The sequence below is a fragment of the Leopardus geoffroyi genome, chromosome A1 (genome assembly GCF_018350155.1).
Source record: "Leopardus geoffroyi isolate Oge1 chromosome A1, O.geoffroyi_Oge1_pat1.0, whole genome shotgun sequence".
In the NCBI taxonomy this organism is placed as follows: Eukaryota; Metazoa; Chordata; class Mammalia; order Carnivora; family Felidae; genus Leopardus; species Leopardus geoffroyi.
In genome coordinates this window covers 189,524,849-189,543,632 of record NC_059326.1, presented here as the reverse complement: position 1 = coordinate 189,543,632, position 18,784 = coordinate 189,524,849, and the positions used below count along the sequence as shown (strand labels likewise).

At 38.1% G+C, this 18,784-nt stretch overlaps 1 protein-coding gene across 1 annotated transcript; it reads left to right on the top strand.

Moving 5' to 3' along the window:
* Nucleotides 1–1,039: 1,039 nt before the first annotated feature.
* Nucleotides 1,040–18,060, top strand: LOC123581983 (THUMP domain-containing protein 1-like). The gene is given in 3 exon segments (XM_045448172.1): nucleotides 1,040–1,286; nucleotides 1,289–1,783; nucleotides 17,939–18,060. Coding segments are annotated over 3 exon segments (849 nt in total). The 5' UTR covers nucleotides 1,040–1,054.
* The last annotated feature ends 724 nt before the right edge of the window (nucleotides 18,061–18,784 follow it).

Genomic DNA, 18,784 nt, shown 5'->3' with positions numbered 1-18,784 from the left:
CAAGTCTCTTTGAAAGCTGACTGAGTTTGCTTACTTTTGTATTCACAGTCTCTAGAACAATAAGCTTTTGTCTAGGTGCTTTTGTCTTTTAAATGAATGTATGGAACTAATTTATATTAAGTTATCAGTGCTCTATAGAAGCTTATTATTATATATATTATTATTATTATAGAAGCTTATAATTCTGGGATATTTAAATTTTAAAGGCAGATCAACATAAATTGAATTAATCCTCAAATTATAAGAATATCACTAAACAAATGACACAGTGTAATTTTTTAAATGTATAGAAGATTTGGGGTACCTGGAGGGCTTAGTTGGTTGAGTGTCTGACTCTTGATTTCAGCTCAGGTCATGATTCCAGGGTCCTGGGATTGAATCAAGTTTCGGGCTCCACACTAAGTGTGGGACCTTCTTAAGATTCTCCCTCCCTCTCTCTCTCTCTCTGCCCCTCTCTCCTGCTTGTGCTCTCTCTCTCTCTCCAAAAAAAAACAAAAAAACAAAAAAACAATGTATAGAAGATTTGAGAGACACTTTACCAGAAATGATATTTAGACAGCAAATAAGCATATGAAAAGATACTCAACATTAGTTAGCTGAGAATTGCTTTAGAGCCATGATGAGATACCGCCACACATCTATTAGATGTTACAAAGAAACAAACAGCTACAAACAAAGAAATGAACAGAAAACCTTGACAATATCAAGTGCTGACAAGGATGTGAAACAACTGGAACTCTCATATGTTCTTAGCAGAAATGCACATGTTACAGTCACTTTGGAAAATAGTTCGGTAGTTTCTCATAAAGTTAAACTTACTATATAACCCAGCAATTCTGTTCCTAGGTATTTACATAAGTGAAACAAAATCTGTGTTTTCAAAAATACATTACACAAAGTTTTATACCAGTTTTATTCATAGTCCTCAAAACTAGAAATAATCCAAATGCCCCTCAACTGTCAAATGGATTAATAATCTATGGAACATCGAGAGGTGAGGAAGCCGGGAATAGAGGAGAAAGCTGTTTCTCGCTAGCCTTGGTTCTCACGCGCCATGGCGGCCCCCGTCCAGCAACCTCCTCGGTCTAGCGGTGGAAAGCGCAAAGGAAAAGCTCAGTATGTGCAGGCCAAGCGGGCGCGGCGCTGCGACGGCTGTGGGCCACCGCAGCTGGAACCCGGGCTACAGGGCATTCTCATTACCTGCAACATGAACCAGCACAAGTGCGTGGAGGAGGCCTACAGTCTGCTCAACGAATACGGCTACGACGTGTACGGGCCGGAAAAGTTTACAAAGATCAGCAGCCCTCTGGAAGTGAGGCAGAAGATGATGATGTGGAGGTTGCCTTGAAGAAAGAAGTTGGTGACATTAAAGCATCTACGGAGATGAAGCTAAGAAGATTCCAATCAGTGGAGAGTGGAGCAAATAACGTAGTCTTCATCAGGACACTTGGGATAGAACCTGAGAAATTGGTACATCATATTCTTCAGGATATGTATAAAACCAAGAAGAAGAAGACTCGGGTTATTCTACGAATGTTACCTATTTCGGGCACATGCAAGCCTTTCTTAGAAGACATGAAAAAATATGCAGAAACATTTTTGGAACCCTGGTTTAAAGCTCCAAACAAAGGGACATTTCAGATTGTATATAAATCTCAAAATAACATCCACATGAATAGAGAAGAAGTTATCAAAGAATTGGCAGGAATAGTAGTGGAAAATAAAGTGGATCTTACCAATCCACAGTACACAGTGGTAGTGAAAATCATTAAAGCTGTCTGTTGCCTGAAAAAAAAAAAAAAAAAAAAAAAACAATCTATGGAACATCTATGCAATGGAATATTACTCATCAGTAAAAAAAGAGTGGACTGAACGCCGACGAATTTCAAGTGCATTATGCTGAGTGAAAGAAGATTTGAAGGGATACACATTGTACTATTGCATTTTATATGACGTTATAGAAGAAGACAAATTAATAGGGACAGAGAATAATCAGCTATCGGCAGGATTTAGGAGTTAGGGTGGGTGACAATAATGGGATAGCATGAGGTAATTTATGGGGGGGAGGATGGAAGTGCTTTTATCTTGATTGTTCTAGTGGCTATACAACTGTGTGGATTTGTTAAAACTCAGAACTGTACACCACAAAGAGTGTCTTTTATTATATATAAATTGAAAGTAATTATTTTTTTTTTAAAAGTGTTGCTAAAGATCTTTTTTGAGAGAAATGGGGTGTGAAGCTTGAAATTTCATGAATTAGAGAACAGGTGACCTGGGTTAGGTATGGCTCTCTGACCGAGTAGGTGCAGTGAATGGTATGCCGCCAGCAGCAAGAGCTAGTGAATAGTGACTTAACTTTTTAGGGCATCAAGGAGAGCCCACAAGTACCAGGAAGAGACGTGGCTAATGAAAGAAATGATCTTTCAGAATAGAAGTGAGGTCACAGTGTAGCTACTTCAATTGTGAATTGTTTGAGGAGAAAGGGGCCAATAGCAGATTGTTTCTTGTGGAAAAGATAAGGAAGGGAAAAATTACATAAAAAGTAGGATGAAAATGTTCTTCCTTGAATGGTTATCCCCAGAAGCATTATATTCCAAAGAGAATACACTCAGTGGTCCTCACTGAAAATACAATAGCAACCTCCTTATTGAGTGCTTATTCTATGAAGGAAACTTTCTAGGGGTTTAGCTAAGGGTACAAGGGAATCAGAAAGGCCTAGAGGAATATAAACTCTGTCTTTTACAAGCCTAGAGTTCTTGTGAAAACCACTATAATTTTTTTTTTATTTTAAGTTTCTCCATCTATAAAACGGGGTTAACAATAGCACATGTGTTTTGAGTATTGAGAAAATTAAATGAGATAATGCATGTATAGAATTGAGCACAATGTCTGGAAGCACTCATTAGGAAGCACTCAATAATTTGCAGTAAGCATCACATTGATGCCTCATTTTAGGAGCATGCATATACTTACTTTTTTCAAGTTCATACTTGTATTTAATATTTTTTTGGTCAGCCTCTCATCAACAGGAGATTCTCAAGCCTAAGAAGCATCATCTTACTGCCTAGAGTGTGTATATATATATATATATATATAGAGAGAGAGAGAGAGAGAGAGAGAGAGAGAAAGGGAATTTGAGGAGAGACATCTTATTCCCAGAAACATAAAATCAATTGTACTCAATACAAAGAACCTTCAAAAGCAAGCTGTGACTTCCTTGCTCCAGAACTGGTTAACCTGTTGGGATATTTGGTAGATGAATGCTATACCACGCTCTTTCCTTTACTATGCACTAGACTGAAAGGCAGCAGCTGCTCGTGGTGCCCTTCTTCCAACATAGAAAACCAATCTCCCAGCACCAGGGGAGACATTAAAAAGGGAAAAAATGCAAATGCCCAACACTGATTAGTTTTGCCAGCTGCTCTTCTTGCTCCAGAATCAATGGATTGGCCCCTTTAGCTGCAAAGTCCATTGGACAGACTCGGGTTTTGTTTTTGTTTTTGTTTTTAAGAAATGGTATTAAAAATAAATAATCTTTTCTAGGTCAAACCTGTCAAAAAAGTTTACAAATGGATAGAGGGTTTAAATAAAGAGGATAGATAATATGTCTATATTGGACTATTACTGAAAATATGTTTGAGTCTGGTTATTTTAAACATAGGATTGCAAACTCAAATGCTTTGAGAATCCAGTCTAGTTATGTAAATGAGTGAGGAAGCATCTGGGTGTGAGGCAACAGGGAGTGAGTGGTGAGTATGGGTCTACTTCTTTTGTTTTCCTACTATTAGGAGACACTTGGATACAAAAACATTTCATTTTTTTCTCAACTCTGCTACAGAGGGAAAAATAAAGAATGTATGATAATAAATGACAACTGATGCAACCTCAAAGATGTAGGGCAATCTTGGTTCCCATCTTGGTCATATGGTGGACTGGAGAAGTGCATGCCATATCTGAATTCAACAGCTTTTATTCAGCTCCAGCTAACTACTATTGGACAAGCAGTGAGTCCAGTATTGCTGAGTATTTAGTTATTCACGAGACACCCAACATCTTGATTTTGATGTGATTTCTCTAAATCGCATCACAATTCTGACCATTCTAATTCTGAAAAGTCATTCCATTTGGAAAAATCATCATGTGGATCAAACACAACATGTCTTTATATTAGTTTTAGCCAGTGGCTATCAATCTGGACCTCTGCTTTAGACTTCAATTTGACAACTGCTGTGGAGTAGAGTACAACTTTTTGGTAGATGGTAATAAATGATAGAAACAATGTGCATTATGTTATAAATAATCTCTTGCTGATCTTTAAAAGGATTGTGAATTAAAATGGTATTGTAAAGTATGAAGTTATTAAAGCATTATTCTAAAAGCAAAAGATGGGAAATAGACTAGATATCCACTAATAAGGAATGGTTATAAAAATTATATTACATCGAAACAATACTAGGTATCTATTAAAAATAAGGGAACTGTATAGTACTAATATGGAACACATGCTAAGATACATCATTAAGTAAAAGAAAAAAAAAGAAAAGAAAAAAAAGAAAAAAAAAGCACAGAAAATGGTGTAAAGCATGCTACTGTTTTATTATTTAAAGTGTGATATATATATAATATATATATATGTATAGTATAATACATATGTATAATATGTATAATATATGTACAACATAAGATGTATGATATATATATACACACAAATTATGCTAGATTTAAATAAAATATAGAATGATATGTAAGATATAATCTCTGGAAGAACATGAAAGGAAAAGATAACAGTGGTGGCTCCCTCTGGGAAAGAGATGGAGCCTGGGGAACTAAGGACAGGGATGGGGGAGACTTATTTTTTTTTTCATGTATATTTGGCAACATTTGATTTTTTACCACATGTGTATATTCCCCATTCAAAATAAATGTAATTAAAACAACAACAACAACTTCTAATCCACAGGAAATAACCTCTTCTAAAAAGGTAGTGACAGGGTAGGGATGGGTTGCCATAACATAGAGAAGATGGACATTTTTTTAGGAAATGACATGGCTAGTATGTGCTTCATCATCTTTCTACCATCTGCTCCTGAGGGACAATTATATTGGCTTCAATGGATGGTCACAGACTCCAATATGAAATAGGACACAGTCCCAGAAGTTATTAATTTTTATTATCAAACTCACAGGATCCTACACACAAAGGACCAAGTGGATACCATGGCAGTTTAAGTATATGGCACTTGCTAGCAGCTGGGTTTTCCTACTATGCTGTCTATTCTTTGTTATCTATATCATCTTCTTTGGGATTTGCTCATATCCTCAAGAATTGTCTTCTGTTGGCTTCCCACTTCCTTTTCTTGGTCCTGAGTTTGTCTCATTTATGAGCATGATTAGTGTCAGCTGTTGGTTTTACAAAGGATTTAGTGTTTCCTAACATATACCTGGATTTGCCTGAGGTTGTGTTGCAAATATGCACCTCTTGTGAGGAAAGGAATGAGACAATGAATGGACCTTCTTCATTTTATGTTTTCAGCTTTATCTATAGCTAGATAGATATGGGTATGTAAATAAATATGAATAGGTACATAAATATACATATATATGAAACAATATAACAGAAACTGACAATGGTGACTGACTTTGGGGAGAAAGCATGATAAGTGCTCTTTTTATACCCAATAAGCTGATTGTGGAATTGACAAACTGTATTCCCAGTATTGCAATTGCTGTACTTGAGGAAAGGAGAAATGACCTAGTTTGAGATATATAAACTGTATCGTTCTAAGGAAAACAGAAAAAGTCAAATTTCTAATCAGTTAGGGGAAAGTTAGGTAATTTAATAAATGATATTGAGAACTTGGCTAATCTTAAAAAAATGTCTATTCCTACCTCACTCTTTTCACAAAAGAGGTTGTCGAGTACAGAAATAGAATGGTCCTCAGGACCCCTGGCTCCTGGTATTCATAGCTTTGTGTAATCCCTCTGGAAGGATCAGTGACTCTCTTCTAACCATGTAACGTGAAAAAGGTGAAATATATGTGATCACATATGTGTAATTACATAATGGTGTAAGGTCTTGCTAGAGTCTCTCTCTCTCTCTCTCTCTCTCTCTCTCTCTCTCTCTCTCTCTCTGGATTTGATGAAGGAGGATGCCATGAATCCTATAGCATTAGGAAGTGAATTTGGACAACAGTCTGACAGAGCTTGGAAGTGGATCTTTCCCCAATTGAACTTCTGATGAGACACAATTCTAGCAAAATCTTGATCAGAGTGTATACAATTCTAAGCAAAGGCCCCAGTTAAATAATGCCCAACTCCTGATCTGCAGAAACTGTGAGATAATGAATGTGTGTTGTTTTAAGCTGCTAAACTTGTGGTAATTTGTTATACAGCAGTGGAAAACTAACACAGTTCCATATGGATTCATGGATTAATTGTAAAAAGGAAAGAAAAAAAAAACATACAGATCTCTAAAAGAAAATGTGATGGAATACTTTTGTAATCTTGAAGTACAAAAGATATTTCTGAAGAAGAAATAAATCCCCAAAACCATACACAAAAAAATGACTGACAAATTTGACTACATAAAATGTTTAAAATTGAATATGGAAAAAATATTATGCTATAACTAAATTTCCTTAATTCAGTGTCTGCAAATAAAGAGATAAAATCACCAACTGAAAGAAAAATGAATCAAGGATATTAACAATATGTTCAAAGAAAAAGAAACATAAATGTCTTTAGCATTTAACAAAATGTTCAACCTTATTCATAATTAAAGAAATACAAATCTTCAAAAACGAGATTTCATTTTTCACTTAATAGATTTGTGAAGATGGAAAAACTTGATAACACTGGGGAAACAGATACGCATATGCTATTGCTTGGAATGTAAATTGGTGCAGATTTTTTAGCAACAGAAATAAAAATTTGTGGCATACCTACATAGGTCAGTCTTTGTGTATGACGTCATTCAATAGTCATGCCCACACATGTGCAGTGACTTTTGAATAGGAAAACCTAGAAGTAACCAAAATACTCATTGGTAGAAGGCCTATTAAGTAAACTCAAGGGTACCTTACTATGAAAAAAATTGTCTTCTGTGTATAAGTCATTATAAAAATAATTTATAAGCTCTATTAAGTTAAAAAAATCAACATTCACACAGAGAATGCTGGTAATTTGCCCCTACTTTTTCAAAAGGATATATTCTAACAAGACAAGTTGTGTGTGTGTGTGTGTGTGTGTGTAATTGGAAAAGAAGAGTGTACCTGAATTTGACCTCAGCCTAGGAAAGTGTCAACATGGGGGTGGAGACCTGGATATGTATGCCCCTATAATAACATATTCTAAAAAGCAGTAGCCAAGATGAAATATTAAGAAAATTACTATGATCACAAGAACGGAGGTCTGGGAGCAGAAGACCAGTAAGATGGGAAGGAGTAATCCTCCCGCATCTTGGAGGTCAATCAGGGAATCAGTGTATCCTGGCAGTTTATGGTTCTAGCAAGCAGAGAATCCCAGATGTGCCTAATTCTGGAGCAAAAGCTGTTTGCTTTCTGTGAAATCAACAGATAGCAGATGCTGTTATCTGGGCACTGGGGTGGGGGTCTGAGGATGTACAAGAAAGAATAAGAATTAGTCTCTGTAGTATTTTTTTATTCACTGGATTCAAACATCTTGTAATAATCTATTCCTGGGAGTCAAATTTGTCATCAAGTTCTAGGTAGTAGTTTTCACTTCTCCTATTTGATCTTCTCAACTAATTTTTACAGGAATCTCAATACTCCTATTCTGTAGGTGGGATTTATAGAGGTAAAGCTCTTCTTTTTAAAGACCTTAGAAAGTGCTCTCAGGATCTGGGAGGAAACATGGGGATGTAGAAGGTTAATGAAAGATTGAATCCAGCTATGGAGACCAATTTTTAGATACCTCAACCAGTCCACAAGATAATTCATCATCTTGCCTCAAACATGCTAATTTTCTGTATACTCTGTCTTCACAAATATTTTTTAGCACCTCCTATGAGCTCAGATAATGTTTCTAGGACACGGGGACATGGTGAACTAGATAGACATGGATGTTTTTGCTCTTTTGAATAGAGAATTCTAGAAAGGAAGATAGAGAATGAGGGAGTAGCAAGTAAGAAAGTAACATTATAGAAGAAGAGCTAAAGAATAAGAGCAGCATCTACACAGCAAAGTTTTGATAAGTATTATAAAAAAAAGAGTGAAGCAAGATAAGAGGACAGAGATTAGTAGTGGGGAGTAGGGGTGGGAAAAGTAGTATGCTTAATAAAGACTGTCTGAAGGGGAGTTGTTTGAGGACAGATCTGAATAAAAGAGAGAGGATCATGGGAAAACTGAGAAAAAAAAACTCAAGGGCAAGTGGTGGGATGGTCGTGAGCTTGCCTTGTTGAGGGAGCAGCAAGAGCTCCAGCATAGCTAGGCAGAGCTGAGCAGGGGGGGGGGGGGGATGTGTAAGGAAATTGAGCTCACAGGGGTGGGAAGAGGCCAGATCACATAGAGCATTTTAGGGCATGATGAGGAACTTGGATTTTATCTGTCAGGAAGCCATCAGAAAGATGGAAGCAGAGAAGAGATGGGTTTTGATTTATGTTTAGAAAAGATGGCTCTGCAGTGGGGAAATCATAGGATATGGAAGCAGGGAGTTATAAGGAGACAGTCTCAGGTGACAGGTCATGGGGACAATGAGGAGGGTAGAGGCAGGCATGGGGAAGATGAGTGGCTGGGTTTTAGAATCCACAGGATTATTTAATGGATTAAATATACAATGAAAATGAATGATGAAAAGTATAAGGTTGACTCCGAATTTTGGTCTGAGCAACCAAGTTATGAAGGTGGCGAGGACCAAACCATTCCACTTCTCTGTTTAAGGCACTTGCTGATTCTATAGCACCTGCAGATTCTTTAGCATGGCTTAAAGCCTCTCCCATAATCTGCCTGACCTGCCTTTCCAGGCTTCTCTCTAGCTCCCCTGTACTCCTCCCTGTGTTCTCCAGCAACCACCTTGTTCTACGGCACACCTGCTGCTTCTTGCTTCTGTGCTTTTGCTCAGGCTCACTGCTCACTATAGACTTCCTGGGCTCCTTATCATTCATGCCTCAGCTTGAGCATCACTTCCTCCAGGAAGCAGTTTCTGATTTCCCAAATTTAGATTCACCCCATTCTCCAGTTATGCCTCATTTTTAAAAAATAATTTCCTTTTTTGTGTTATTTTTATTTATTTATTTATTTTTAATTTACATCCAAATTAGTTAGCATATAGTGCAACAATGATTTCAGTAGTAGATTCCTTAATTCCCCTTACCCATTTAGCCCATCACCCCCCCACAACCCTTCTAGTATCCCTCTGTTTGTTCTCCATATTTAAGAGTCTCTTATGTTTTGACCCCCTCCTTGTTTTTATATTATTTTTGCTTCCCTTCCCTTATGTTCATCTGTTTTGTATCTTAAAGTCCTCATATGAGTGAATTTATATGATATTTGTCTTTCTCTGACTGACAAATTTCGCTTGGCGTAATACCGTCTAGTTCCATCCATGTAGTCGCAAATGGCAAGATTTCATTCTTTTTGATTGCTGAGTAATACTCCATTGTGGATATGTGTATACACACACACACATACACACACACACACACACACACACACACACACACACACACATATATATATATATATATATGTATATATACATATACATCTTCTTTATCCATTCATCCATCAATGAACATTTGGGCTCTTTCCATACTTTGGCTAAATTGATAGTGCTGCTATAAACATTGGGGTACCGGTGCCCCTTCAAAACAACATACCTGTATCCCTTGGATAAATACCCAGTAGTGCAATTGCTGGGTTGTAGGGTAGTTCTATTTTTAATTTTCTGAGGAAACTCCATACTGTTTTCCAGAGTGGCTGACCAGCTTGCATTCCCACCAGCAGTGCAAGAGAGTTCCTCTCTCTCCACATCCTCGCCAACATCTGTTGTTACCTGAGTTGTTAATGTTAGCCATTCTGACAGGTGTGAGGTGGTATCTCAATATGGTTTTGATTTGTATTTCCCTGATGATGAGTGATGTTGAGCATTTTTTCATGTGTCGGTTGGCATCTGGATGTCTTCTTTGGAGAAGTGTCTATTCATGTCTTTTGCCCATTTCTTCACTGGATGATTTGGTTTTTGGGTGTTGAGTTTGATTAGTTCTTTATAGATTTTGGATACTAACCCTTTATATGATATGTCATTTGCAAATATCTTCTCCCATCCCATCGGTTGCCTTTTAGTTTTGCTGATTGTTTCCTTTGCTGTGCAGAGGATTTTTATTTTGATGAGGTCCCAATAGTTGATTGTTGCTTTTGTTTTCCTTGCCTCTGGAGACATGCTGAGTAATAAGTTGCTGTGGCCAAGGTCAAAGAGGTTTTTGCCTGCTTTATCCTTGAGTATTTTGATGGCTTCCTGTCTTACAGTGAGGTTCATCCATTTTGAGTTTATTTATGTGCATGGTGTAAGAAAGTGATCCAGGTTCTTCTGCATGTCGCTGTCCAGTTTTCCCAGCACCACTTGCTGAAGAGACTGTCTTTATTCCATTGGATATTCTTTCCTGCTTTGTCAAAGATTAGTTGGCCATACAATTGTGGGTCCATTTCTGGGTTCTCTATTCTGTTCCATTGATCTGAGTGTCTGTTTTTGTGCCAGTACCATACTGTCTTGATGATTATAGCTTTGTAGTACAGCTTGAAGTCTGGGATTGTGATGCCTCCTGCTTTGGTTTTCTTTTTCAAGATTGCTTTGGCTATTCTGGATCTTTTCTGCTTCCACACAAATTTTGGGATTGTTTGTTCTAGCTCTGTGAAGAATGCCAGTGTTATTTTGATAGGGATTGCATTGAATATGTAGATTGTGTTTTGGGTAGTATTGACATTTTAACAATATTTGTTCTTCCTACCCAGGGGCATGGAATATTTTTTTCCTTTTTTTGTGTGTCTTCTTCAGTTTATTTCATAAGTTTTCTATACTTTTCAGTGTATAGATTTTTCACCTTTTTGGTTAGATTTATTCCTAGATATTTTATGGGTTTTGGTGCAATTGTAAATGGGATAGATTCCTTGATTTCTCTTTCTGTTGCTTCATTGTTGGTGTATAGGAATGTAACCGATTTCTGTGAATTGATTTTCTATCCTGCAACTTTGGTGAATTCATGAATCAGTTCTAGCAGGTTTTTGGTGGAGTCTTTTGGGTTTTCCCTATAGAGTATCACGTCATCTGCAAAGAGTGAAAGTTTGACCTCCTCCTGGCCAATTTGGATGCCTTTTATTTCTTTGTGTTTTCTGATTGCAGAGCCTAAGACTTCCAATACTATGTTGAATAACAGTGTCGAGAGTGGACATCCCTGTCTTGTTCCTGACCTTAGGGGGAAAGCTCTCAGTTTTTCTCCATTGAGGATGATATTAGCATTGGGTCTTTGGTATATGGCTTTTCGGATCTTGAGGTATGATTCTCCTATCCCTGCTTTCTTGAAGATTTTTATCAAGAAAGGAGGCTGTATTTTGTCAAATGCTTTCTCTGCATCTATTGAGAGGATCATACGGTTCTTGTCCTTTGTTTTATTGATGAGATGAACACATTGATTGTTTTGTGGATATCGAACCAGCCCTGCATCCCAAGTATAAATCCCAGTTGGTTGTGGTGAATAATTTTTTTAATGCATTGTTGGATCCGGTTGGCTAATACCTTGTTGAGGATTTTTGCATCCATGTTCATCAGGGAAATTGGTCTGTAGTTCGCCTTTTTAGTGGGGTCTCTGTCTGATTTTGTAGTGAAGATAATGCTGGCTTCACAGAAAGAGTTTGGAAGTTTTCCTTCTGTTTCTATTTTTTGGAACAGCTTCAAGAGAATAGGCGTTAACTCTTCCTTAAATGTTTGGTAGAATTTCCCTGGAAAGTCATCTGGCCCTGGAGTCTTGTTGTTTTGGGATATTTTTGATTACTAATTGGATTTCTTTACTGATTATGGATCTGTTCAAATTTTGTATTTCATCCTGTTTCAGTTTTGGTAGTGTATATGTTTCTAGGAATGTGTCCATTTCTTCCAGATTGCCCATTTTATTGGTGTATAATTGCTCATAATATTCTCTTATTGCTTTTATTTCTGCTGTGTTAGTTGTGATCTCTCCTCTTTCATTCTTGATTTTATTTGAGTCCTTTCCTTTTTCTTTTTGATCCAGCTGGCTAGTGGTTTATCAATTTTGTTAATTCTTTCAAAGAACCAGCTTCTGGTTTCTTTGATCTGTTGTTGTTGTTGTTGTTGTTGTTTGGTTTCAATATCATTGATTTCTGCTCTGATCTTTATTATTTCCTGTCTTCTGCTGGTTTTGGGTTTATTTGCTGTTCTTTATCCAGCTCTTCAAGGTGTAAGATTAGGTTGTGTATCTGAGATCCTTCTTCCTTCTTTAGGAAGGCCTGGATTTCCATATACTTTCCTCTTATGACCACACTTCCTGCGTCCCAGAGGTTTTGGGTTGTGTTGTTATCATTTTCATTGGCTTCCATGAACTTTTTAATTTCCTCTTTAACTTCTTGGTTAGCCCATTCATTCTTTAGTAGGCTGTTCTTTAGTCTCCAAGTATTTATTACCTTTCCAACTTTTTCCTTGTGGTTGATTTTGAGTTTCATAGCATTGTGGTCTGAAAATGTGCATGGTATGATCTTGATCTTTTTGTACTTGTTGAGGGCTGATTTGTGTCCCAGTAAGTGGTCTTTTCTGGAGAACATTCCATGTGCACTGGAGAAGAATGTATATTCTGTTGCTTTGGGATGAAATGTTCTGAATATATCTGTTAAGTCCATCTGGTCCAGGGTGTCATTCAAAGCCATTGTTTCCTTGTTGATTTTTTGATTAGGTCATCTGTCCATTGCTGTGAGTGGGATGTTGAAGTCTCCTATTATTATGGTATTATCAATGAGTTTCTTTATGTTTGTGATTAATTGATTTATATATTTGGGTGCTCTCACATTTAGCACATAAATGTTTACAATTGTTAGGTCTTCTTGGTGGATAGACCCCTGAATTATGATATAATGCCCTTCTTCCTCTCTTGATACAGTCTTTATTTTAAAGTCTAGATTGCCTGATATAAGAATGGCTACTCTGGCTTTTTTTTGTTGACCATTAGCATGATAGATGGTTCTCCATTCCCTTACTTTCAATCTGAAGGTGTCTTTAGGTCTAAAGCGGGTCTCTTGCAAAGGGCATATAGATGGATCTTGTTTTCTTATCCATTCTGTTACCCTATGTCTTTTGATTGGAGCTTTTAGTCTATTGACGTTTATAGTACTGAAAGATACAAATTTATTGCCATTATGTTGCTTATAGAGTTGGTGTTTGTGGTGGTGTACTCTGGTCCTTTCTAGTCTTTGTTGCTTTTGGCATTTATTTATTTGTTTGTTTGTTTGTTTATTTATTTATTTATTTATTTATTTATTTATTCATTCATTTTTGCCCTCAGAGAGTCCCACTTTGAATTTCCACAGAGCTGGTTTAATGGTCACAAACTCCTTTAATTTTTGTTTGGGAAATTTTTTATCTCTCCCATTTTGGATGTCAGCCTTGCTGGATAAAGAATTCTTGGCTGCATATTTTTCTGATTCAGCACATTTAATATATCCTGCCACTCCTTTTTGGCCTGCCAAGTTTCTGTGGATAGGTCTGCTGCAAACCTGATCTGTCTTCCCTTGTAGGTTAAGGACTTTTTATCCCTTGCTGCTTTCATGAATATTTCTTTGTCTGAGTATTTTGTGAATTTGACTATGATATGGCTTATTGATGGTTGGTTTTTCTTTAATCTAAGGGGAGTCCTCTGTGCTTCCTGTATTTTGATGTCTCTGTCTTTCCCCAGGTTAATAAAGTTTTCTGCTATGATTTGCTCACATAACCCTTCTACCCCTATTTGTCTCTCTTAGTCTTCTGGGATCCCTTTGATTCTGATGTTGTTCCTTTTTAATGAGTCACAGATTTCTCTAATTCTTAAATCGTGCTCTTTTGCCTTTATCTCCCTCTTTGTTTCTGCTTCATTATTCTCCATAAGTTTGTCCTCTATATCGCTGATTCTCTGTTCTGCCTCATCTATCCTTGCCACCATGGCATCCATTCCAGATTGCAGCTCAGTTATAGTGTTTTTTATTTCATCCTGAGTAGCTTTTACTTCTTTTATCTCCACAGAAAGGGATTCTAATGTACTTTGCACTCCAGCTGGTATTCTTATTGAGATTCTAAATTATGGTTCAGACATCTTGCCTGTATTTATGCTGGTTAAGTCCCTGGCAGTCGTTTCTTCCTGCTCTTTCTTTTGGAGTGAATTCCTTCATTTCATCATTTTGAAGGGAGAAAATGAATTAAAATTTAATTTAAAAGAATTAAAATTAAAAAAATTAAAATTCAACAATATATTAAAATTAAAATATTAAATACAAGCACACACACAAGAAAATCGAATAAAGGATGCTACATCCTAGGTGTGTTTTGGCCTGGGTGTTGAAAGGGGCTTGATTCATAAGAGAAAAAAGGGAAAAGGAAAATAAAAGCAAATCATTTGAAAATTTGAAAAAGTGAATACACTACAGTCAAGTAAAATGAAATGATGGAAGTGAAATAGGATTTGAAAACATTTACACAAAAGTGAAAAATATAGTAGAAAAAAATTAAAGAAAAATATTTGTAATAAAAATTGAAAATAAAAATGATTTTTTTCTCTTTCTATATTCAAGAAAAAGAAAAGAAAAGAAAAAGGGAAAAAAGAAAAAAAAAGAAAAAAGAAAAAGAAAAAAAAAGAAAACAGATGGACCAGTGAACAGACTGAAATATGACTGAAATTACTTTGTTTTCCCCTAGAAGTCAAACTATTAAGCACTTTATAGTCCATAAACTAAGCAGGTGAAGAGACTTGTGTTTCTGAAGAGCGTGGTTGGCCCAGTTGGGCGGGGCTTAGTGTAACGGCTCTGCTCTCCTCTAGATGGCACTGCTAGCCTACTGGGGTGGAGTGTTGTGGTACTCATAGGTGCGTATGTGCGTGCACAGGAGCAGTGAAAATGGCATCACCCAGCTACCAGGTCTCTAGTATTGGAACTGCGCTCTCCCAGATCAGCAATCCCACAATCATCCCTTGTCTTTGGCTTCCATCCACTCCCTGCTTTTACACCATGCGTAGGCAAGCTCCACGCAGAACCTCCCTACTGAGTTTTATCTCAGATGTGGCTGTGTTTCCTGACCCCTTATTTCTGAGGGACTGCAGCTTTGATGCATTCTGTGCTTATGCAGGAGGATCTCCCGAGCAATGGCCAGGTGCAGGCCGCACCCTGAATGTTTGTGGTATTATGCTGCTGCCGACGTCCAGAGACTGTGGCTGGGTGCCAGCCCACTCCAGAAAAAGTGCACATTATTGTGTAGCAGCAGCGTTTCAGTGATGGTGGCAAATCACAACACGCATCTGGCACCAGGCTTCACCCCCAGTGACCTTGTGCCAGCACCAGTGAATGTGGTTGTTCTCCTGGGTCCACTGGCACCTTTGCCTTTTGGAGAGTCACACAGCCTCTACCAGTGTCTTCCCAGCAGGGGAACTGGCTCTTCCCATGTGCCCCTAAGACCTCTGGACTTCACTCTGCTCCTGGGGATTAGTCCTTTCCACCAGAGCACCACCATGTATGGACCTGCAGAGTTTCAGAATCTGCATTCTGCCTGTTTATAAAGTCTTAATGGAATTTAAACCCTCTCCTTTCAGCTTTTCCTGTATTCTCCTCCCTCTCCTCCTCCCCGCCCCCACACCCCGCCTCTCCATCCTCAAAAGCAACTCCCTGCCCTCTGCAGCTTCTCTCTCCCCCAGTTTGCCTCTCCGCACTGCAAACCAGCAGAATTCTGTGGCTCATGTTGTGCAGGTTGTTGTGTTAATCCTCAGATCTATTTTCTATGTGTGCAGGATGGTTTAGTGTTGGTCTGGCTGTATTTCATGGACACAAGACACACACAAAAAACCTTCCATGCTCTTCCATCATCTTGGCTCCTCCCCCATTTTTTATGTTTTGTCTTTGTTTTTGAGATAGAGACAGAGCATGAGCAGGGAGGGTCAGAGAGAAGGAGACACAGAATCCAAAGCAGGCTCCAGGCTCTGAGCTGTCAACACAGAGCCCGATGTCGGCTCAAACCCACGAGCTGTGAGATCATGACCTGAGCTGAAGTCAGATGCTTAACTCATAGAGCCACCCAGTCACCCCTAGCTATGCCTCTTTAATGGGCTGAGCTCTTTTTGAGGGCAAGTAGCTCATTTCATTCATTTTTGTGTCCTTTGGGCCTAGCATAGAGCCTGGCACATAACAGATGGGTACAAATAGTGTTTGATGAATGAGTACATGAATGCAGACTGGTATGTACATAAAACTAGGTAGCATTTGGGGTTAAACATTAAATGATAGTACATTTTTTAAAGTATGTAGATGTATAAAAGATGAAAACAGGAGCCAAGTACAGACACTTCATAATTTTGAATCCTGAGTTTTGGACACTAAGACCATGTCTAGAACCATCAGGGAAGCTACATGATCTCTGTAAAGGCTTTGCCCAAATGGGTTTTGGGGCTACATACAGGAAGGAAGAATTTAGTCTAGAACTAAGAGGATTACGTGCAAGTTAGGCATAATCTGACCCTCTTTTTTATCCTTCCTTGAAAACACCCTACCTTAAAAGTCATTCTTGAGACATCTCCTAGTCTCCATGTCTCTTTAATTCTGCTTATAATCCAGACCATGCTCTGAGATACATGATCTGTGGCCCTTCTACAACCCTCTCCCCACTTCCTTTAAATACAGCCACTCTACCATTCACCTAACCCCGACAGAACAAAATACAGTCTTGTCACAATCTTGTGGCAAGCTAGATCTCCCAGCATTAAATCACCATTAAGGGTTGCTGTGAGTTTGCTAGCAGCTTAAGTTATTCCCCTCTCCTTTCCTTTTCTCTCATTTAGAACTCAGCAAAATATTTCCTGCTGTGGGAAGGGAAATGCTATAAAGACAAAGGATCGACTACCCTGTCCTCCACAGGTGAACTCATACCACAATTAATCAGGAGTAGAGCAGAGGAATTCCTAGAAAAGCCCCTTCAGGCAGAGCAGTCTTGGCTTGTAGAGCTGTTGGCAGTAGTAGAGAATGTGAAGTCAGCATCTGCATAGCCATTTATGAAACGCTTTCACATCAGGTATTTCATTGGATCCTAACAGGAATCTTATTAAAAGAAGTATTATCATGCCCATTTTAAAGATAAGGATATAAGGATAAAGAAGACGTGGTGTCTGTGTGTGTGTGTGTGTGTGTGTGTGTGTGTGTGAATATTACTCAGCCGTAAAAAAGAATGACATCTTGCCATTTGTAGCAATGTGGATGGAGCTAGTGAGTATTGTGCTAAGTAAAATAAGTCAGTCAGAGAAGGACAAATACCATATGATTTCACTCTTATGTGGAATTTAATAAATAAGACAAATGAGCAAAGTGGGGGGAAAAAGAGAGACAAACCAAGAAAGACTCTTAACTACAAAGAACAAACTGATGGTTACAAGAAGAGAGGTGGGTGGGGAAAGGGGCTAAATGGGTGATGGGCATTAAGGAGGGCACTTGTGATGAGCACTGGTGTTATAAGTGAGTGATGAATCACTAAATTCTACACCTGAAACCAATATTACATTGTATATTACACTGTATGTAACTAACTGGAATTTAAATAAAATTTTGGAGGCAAATAAAAGATAAGGAACCCAGGGTCCAGAAGTGTGGACTTGTTAATTGGAACCTCAGGACTGAACACAGAACCTCTGACTTGGAGACTGGAGATCCTGAGGAACTTTGAAGATTTACTAAGTGATTTTTTTTTTCTTTCTCAGGTCTTCCCCATGCATGTCAGCCTCTGAAGGTAGACATACTAGGTTCAAATGTTGGCGCTGCCATTTACCAGCTGAGTGACCTTGAAGAAACTGCTTATTTCTCCTTCTACCAGCTACAATAATGCCACAATAATATTGCTTAACAAGCAACTACAAAACTTCAGTGACACACAATAATAAACATTTATTTTTGCTCAAGAATCTAGAGATTGGCTGGGAGGTTTTGCTGATCCTGGCAAAGCTCACTTATGTGCCTGTGGTCAGCTGGTGGGTCAACTGGAGGCTGGCGAGTCAGGTAACATGACTCAGCTCTTCTCCATGTTCCTCTCATAAGATAGCAGACTTACCCCAGGTTTTCACATGCAGTAGCAAAGCTTTAAGAGAGATCATAGAAACATGCAAGTTTTCTTAACACACAGGCTCCGAACCAGCATATTGTCACCTCTGTAAAATTATTTTGGCCAAAGCAAGTCACAAGATCAGCCTAGACCCTAGGAATGGGGAAAGAGATTCCATCCTTTGATGAGAGGAGCACAAAGTCACCTGACACAGGGTATACATACAGAGAGACCATTAAATGGTAACATTAGTGTAAAAAATCACCTCAAATCCCTGAGTTCCTTTGTTTTTGCATTTTAGAAATAGGGATTAAAACAATATCCATCACATGGGGACATTGTAGGGATAAAATGAGCCAATGCATGTGTACCATAGTGCATTGTATATAGCACATGTAACAAGTGCACACTGTTAACTCACACTTATTATTTTGGATCCCTATTAGAGAAGAAGGATCCCTTTTCCCTGCTTCAGTTATGCAGAACATTTTCAATCCCCTCTTACTTC